General features: G+C 37.6%; 1 protein-coding gene across 1 annotated transcript in view; it reads right to left on the reverse strand.

Moving 5' to 3' along the window:
• The window catches only part of axin (protein), a 9,225-nt gene extending 6,905 nt beyond the window's left edge, over positions 1–2,320 (reverse strand). The window contains 1 exon segment of the mRNA NM_001078192.1: positions 1,733–2,320. Within this exon segment, the coding sequence (NP_001071660.1) occupies positions 1,733–2,196 (464 nt within the window). The 5' untranslated portion in view covers positions 2,197–2,320.
• Between the last annotated feature and the right edge of the window lie 4,075 nt (positions 2,321–6,395).

A 6,395-nucleotide genomic window follows, 5' to 3' on the forward strand; every position in this document is an offset into this window, starting at 1 on the left:
ACCACTGGGTTGGACCATTGTCGTTAAGTGTCTTGCCCAAGGACACATACGCCCACAATGGTAGCAGCTAAAGGCCTTGAACCCATTACCTAATGATTACAGGCAGGCGCGCTAACCACTACGCCACGGCGCCGGAAAGTTAACGTCATACCGGCCGACATGATACTTACTGGAGATAGTTGCAAAATTAAAAACGTCTAATTTCACTATTATAAATAAAACAAAGCCTCAGTTTGAGTTTTTGTAGTAATTCTCCATGTACTCCAGAAAGGTTGAGCTATTTTAAAAATGAGAGATAATATGGCACGCGATGCCATGGAGTACTCTCCCATCTGTTTCTTTTTACAAAACAAAAAATGCTTTGCAAGCACAACCTGCACACGTTAGCGAAGAGTCTATGCTTCTAACCCTGAATAGATTACAAAAAAAAGCTTGAAAAAGATGCCATATTTCACTTTGGGGAAGCTTTAGCTTCGGACTGAATAAGGTAACAATCGGTGTATTTCAGACATTTTTAGTAAAAAAATCCAGACCTCTTAAACAAAGCCATGGCTCTATGTTTGCTGCCTAAGTATCTTATTTAAAGAACTTCTTTACTTTTTTATAGTTTCAGTGGTGCTCCTAAGGGGGGATTAGGGGGACCAGTCTCCCCCTTTTTAACATCAATAACTGGTAACAATTTCCTTCAACAGTTACAGAAATACCTATTTCTGTTCACGTAGGGCAGCCATACGTAATGCGTTGATTGACAGTGCGTCTTTAGGTACTTTAACTTATTTTCCAGATAGTTAAAGATGCCGACGAATTGACATATTAATAAGTTTAGGCTTCACAAGCGTCGCAGTGTAAAGTTCAAGAATTGGTTAATGCAAACGCACCGACTCGTGCACTCGTCTGCCTGAGTGTATGTGCGAGTATGTGTGCATGTACAAGGTTACATGCGCTTTGGCAGGCATGGAATCAGTTGTCGATAATTAAGCCATAGCCTGTTTTTATTTGGAAACTTACTAAAACGTTTGGTGATTAACTAGTTTATAATATATATAAAGAGTAGGGTGGGGGAAGATGGGACACCTTTAATACATAATATCCAAATAGCCCGATCGTGTTTTAAACAATTAACAACGGTTTGTGGAAGTCGTGAGGATACGGTTTCATAATTCATTGAATGTTCTTTGTTTACTACCAAATGGAAAGAGAAAACTAAACAAAAAAGGTGTCCCATGCTCCCATCTTCCCCCACCCTACTATATATAAATATATATATATAATAAAAAAAATTGTATACTTTAACAAAATTTTTTAACAGGAAAAAAAACTAATGTAGGAACTCATCCTACATGGCAAGCAACAACGATAACTAACGAAAATTTACCCCTTAATTAGGGCTGTGGATTTTCCCAATTTTATTTGAAACCGTTAACTGACTAACCGATACAGGTGAGGCTGCTACAGGCCCTGTAATTCTTATTAACACGCTTGGTTTATTGAGTTATTATGTATGTTACTTTGTGGGTGATTATTTTTTTAAAGATTTTTTTATATATGGCTGATAATTAGTGACCACTGGGTTGAAGCAATTACTGTCAAGTGTCTTGTCTCTCAAGGACACCTACGCCCACAATGGTATCAGCGACGAGCCTTGAACCGATAACCTTTGGGTTACAGGCAGACGCGCTTACCACTTTGCCACGACGCCATAAATGAAATACCATACAAGATAATATTTTACCTGTTACGTTTTGTTTCTTCATCCATCAATGTCATACTTTTGTTTGTTATTGATCCAGTGGTTGATGATGCAGCTGATGAATTCCCACTGTTTGGAATATTTTCCTTCATTCCAAAATTTCGAAATCCTTTTAATGCCAACAAACATATAAGTGTAATTTCTTGATCACATTCTTGCAGATACGTTTGAAAAGCTTTTACACCTTCACAGTCATTTAGCAAACTACATAAAGATCTCTTCCATCTTTCTTGGGTCAAGGAAGGAGTTGCTGATATTCCGGATTTGCCGCTTAAACTGCTACGTGTTGACAACCGACTCTCACCGGCCACTTCGTCCAAATCTTCACCAAGCGAATTTTTTTCTGTATTTGTATGGCTCTTAGCAAAATTATGGTCTAGCATGAATGAGTGTACCATACTGATTGTGTCTTGTCCCTTAAAACCGCAGTGTACCCCATTCTGCATTCCTGCATCAATACAGTAATCCACAAAACACAGATCCAAACTTCCGTCAGTACTAACTGTTTGCAATAAAAATGTGTTTTTGTATAGCTACATATTGGTATCTATAAAACATGGTTTACCAAAGTACATCTGGAAAAGATAGAACTTTTTTAGGTGTTGTTTGTTGGTTCGGTGGACTCTAGCTAGTCTATTTAAGAGAAAAAGAATGACACCCATGTAAACTTACAATGGGGTAACTTCATTACTTATACCGTGGCGATACTAATGATGATCAATCCTATCACTACCCTAAGGAAAAACGAGAAACCAAAATAAAATAAAAAGAAAATCATCAGTGCGTAACACTAATTCCCCATAAAAATATTATACTATTACAGATTCCTATTTCTTATACCACTTCTTCTTAATTAAATCTCGAGTTTTCGTTTAACTACAAAAATAATCTTGCTGTTGCTTGGAAGAAAAGGCAACACCGCAATTACAAAAAATAATGAAAGGAAGTTTAGTTAGGTGGGCCTACAAAACTCTGCCAAACTTTGACACTAAATTAAACAAAAAAATGGGAAACAAAACGTAGATACTTATATACTACTATAGGTAGGCCTATGTTTAGATATGCATGAAAACTACTATATAAAGAGATTAAACCATTTTAATCTCTTTGATAGCTCCCTTACTATCTATAATACTACTGTAGCGGTCAAAGTTTGAAACCGCGCGATTAAACTTTTTTCGGTAATCAAGATTTACTGAGGTCTTTAGATGGAATAAGGTTACATGCTTGTACAGTTATGCTAGAGCGGTGTCAGGCCTTTGATTCGGAAACTGCCACATTTTCCTAATCGTTTCATTGTGTTTAGATTGGTCTTGATCTGTGTACTGGTTTACGCTTTCATACACCCAGACATTGTATTTGTTACTAATGTGTTCTTGTTAATGATATAAGTAGGGTGGGGAAAGATGGGACACTTTGTTAGACGATACTTGTTTTAATTTTCTTTTTACGGACCCCCATTTAATAATAATCAGGAAAATAAGATTACAGAATTATTCGACAGTATAATCACGACTTTATGAAACGCCTGTCAAAGCTGATTACTGTTTTTAAATATTAAAAAAATATGTAAAATAGAAACTGTATAGGCTACTTTGAACAGATAAAAAATGCGAAATAGTAAGGTGCTATTTTTTAATGCTCGCTAAATCATAGTATAGCCGATGATTTTTTTTAGTTTGCGTGTGCGAACGATTAAACTAGTTTCATAGCTTCATAAAACAACCTTAGATATCTCGTACGATTTTGTCTCATAAAACTAGTTTTGTAAAAAAACACTGAGATATAAGCATGAAGAAAATAGGCAGGGGTCAATATGACTTTAATTTGAGATAAAAACAACAAAAAATATCGGTTTAACGGTATATATAAAGTTAACATGGCAAAGAAACTAGCACAGCCTGTTAAATTCGGTAGGTTAACTAGAAGTTGCAGAATAATGCTAATGTAAATATATTTCAATTCAGATTCCCATCTTCCCCCACATTGTAGTTTTGTATGTTTTCTTTGCCAAACTTTTGAAAGGTTTGCTTTTAATTTAGTAATTTATACCTCAGGGGTTATTCAATTATAAGATACTAATATAATAAAAAGATAACATTTTGAAAATAATAGAAATTTGGTCATTTGCACTTGGTGATAATTTACGAGAAGTGGCTTGTGCCGAAAACAGAGTAGTAATACCCAATTTGTAGCAAAATAGAAACTTTATCAATGTGTTTTATTATATTTTATTAAAGTGTTGTCAAATAATAAAGGAATGATACAAATTCGTGGTATTACCCAAAAACCGTCATCTATTTTGATTTTGGAAATATTTGGCAATATGTGCTTAAGTGTCCTGTCTTCCCCTATTGTACTATATAAAAATAGCTAAATCTAAAACTACGCATACAGATTGAATACAGAGCAACGCTGTATAGCGAAAACTAGAACGGGAATTGAATGCAGTTTTGCTGCTTACGTAACATCTACTTTTCCGTCATTCTAATCGTGATAATAAAACGATTACCCAGTTGTGTGGTCCCCAGGTGGTACAACACTAAAAGGAGGGATGGAGGGAAACTAAGTACTAAAAGGAGGAGAGGGAGTGACGGAGGGAAGGAGGGAAGATAGCAAACTGGAAGGACAGTAGGGAAACTGATGGAGGGACAGAGGAAAACTATTTTTACCCAAAATAAGTGAAGGGAGGAGGGAAATTGGTGTAGGGACGGAGGGAAACTGCTTTTTACCTTAAAAAGGTGGAGGGACGGTAGGGAAACGGTGGAAGGACGGAGAGAAACTATTTTTCACTCAAAATAAGCGGAGGAACAGAGGGAAATTGGGAAGGGACGGAGGGAAACTGGTGAAGGGACAGAGGGAAACTATTTTTCACCTAAAATAAGCGGAGAGACAGAGGGAAACTGATGAAGGAACAGAGGGAAATGGTGGAAAGACGGTGAGAAACTATTTTTTTACCCAAAATAAGCGGAGGGACAGAGGGGAACTGGTGAAGGGACAGACTATTTACCACTTTCCTTCCGTCCCTCCACCTATTTGAAATAAAAAATAGTTCCCTCTATTCCTCCACCAGTTTCCTTATACCATCTCTTCACTTATTTGGGGTAAAAAATAGTTTCCCTCTGTCCCTCCACCATTTGCCTCCGTTCCTCCACCATTTCCCTACCGTCACTTCACTAATTTTGGGTAAAAAATAGTTTCTATCCGCCCATAGGGTTGAAGCAAAGAAATTATTGTTTATCTTCCTCCCTCCATTTCGCTTCTTTCCCTCCTTTTAGTACCGGTATTTTCCCTCCTTCCCTCCTTTTAGTACCTAGTTTCCCTCTGACCCTCCGTTCCTCCATCCCTCCACTTAGTGTTGTCCTTAATTGCCACATGCCAATGACGCGTTTATTGTTTTGTGATACGTGTTTCTCGTTATATAAACCTTGCACTTTCCTGTGTTGTGAGGCAGTACGGGTCTTAGTAATACCCTGCTGTTCTCACTTTGTCTTGTAAGCACGATGCCGCACCTTCACTGTACAATAAACTGAGATGTGCCGTAAAATGTCATACATCTATGTGCAATCACGTTGTGCGTCGGATAGCGTGTGCGTCGGTTCAGAAACGACCTCTTGAGGTTGCGGAGTCGGATGGCGTGTGCGACGGGGCAGGATGGAACAGCGTCGTCGCGAGGCTGCGGGACGTGAACTCGCGAACTACAACCTCAACATTAGCCGCCCTCCACAGATGTCGTATTTCGTAGTGTGAAATTGTAAATGTTTCAATCCCACGTGGCTCGCAATCTGCAGCTTCTTACACATGTCCCGCTTGCTTTCCCAAAAAATAAGTAGTCGATGGAACCAGGTTTCCGGAAAACTAGACTCCCGTAACATCGGCCACGTAGGTGCTTACAACAAGAACAACGGTTCGCCAAAAACGAATCCATTTTATATGATCACTTACGACTTACATGCTTCATAGTCCATAACTCCATGGTGCCACAAACGCGTGCCACGCTTTTTGGTGTGTTGCTGAAGTACTTATGCAAACTTAGCGGGCGTGCAACCATTCGTGCTAAATTATGTTTTAAATACATTCACAAAATATATTTTGTTTTTTTAGTGATTAATCTTTCAATTTTAACTATAGCTATGCGGAAAAAATGGTGTCTATTGTATGCACAAGAGTCATGGAAACCAGAGTCGTAAAAACACCGAGTAGTCCAACTGCCGTCTTTGTGTGTTCAAAATGGAGCAAAAGCGGTGACTTTCGCAATGAATTTAAACGAACTTGTTGAGTTTTATTTGCGATTTCCTTTTGTGGAAAGGCGTAAAACAGCTTCTATTTACATTACCAAACATTTTTTTGAAAAAACATATAAATTTACCCCCATTAAATGACTAAAATGTCACAAATCAACCGCTTCTAATTCCATTTTTTGACTTTTTTTGATACAGAAAACAAATAACACTTGTTTTTTACACTTTTCAACCTTTAAATTTGTTTTTAGACTTAAGTTTTTCTCTAATTTACCGAAAAACATGCATTTTCCCTATACCTACTGTGTTATTTTGGAACCAAATTGCCGTTCAATTTGTCTTTTACGTAACAATGGGTTGGACTACTCGGTATTTCTATGGCTCTGATGGAAACAACGTAACTT

The sequence above is a fragment of the Ciona intestinalis genome, chromosome 1 (genome assembly GCF_000224145.3).
Source record: "Ciona intestinalis chromosome 1, KH, whole genome shotgun sequence".
Lineage (NCBI taxonomy): Eukaryota > Metazoa > Chordata > Ascidiacea > Phlebobranchia > Cionidae > Ciona > Ciona intestinalis.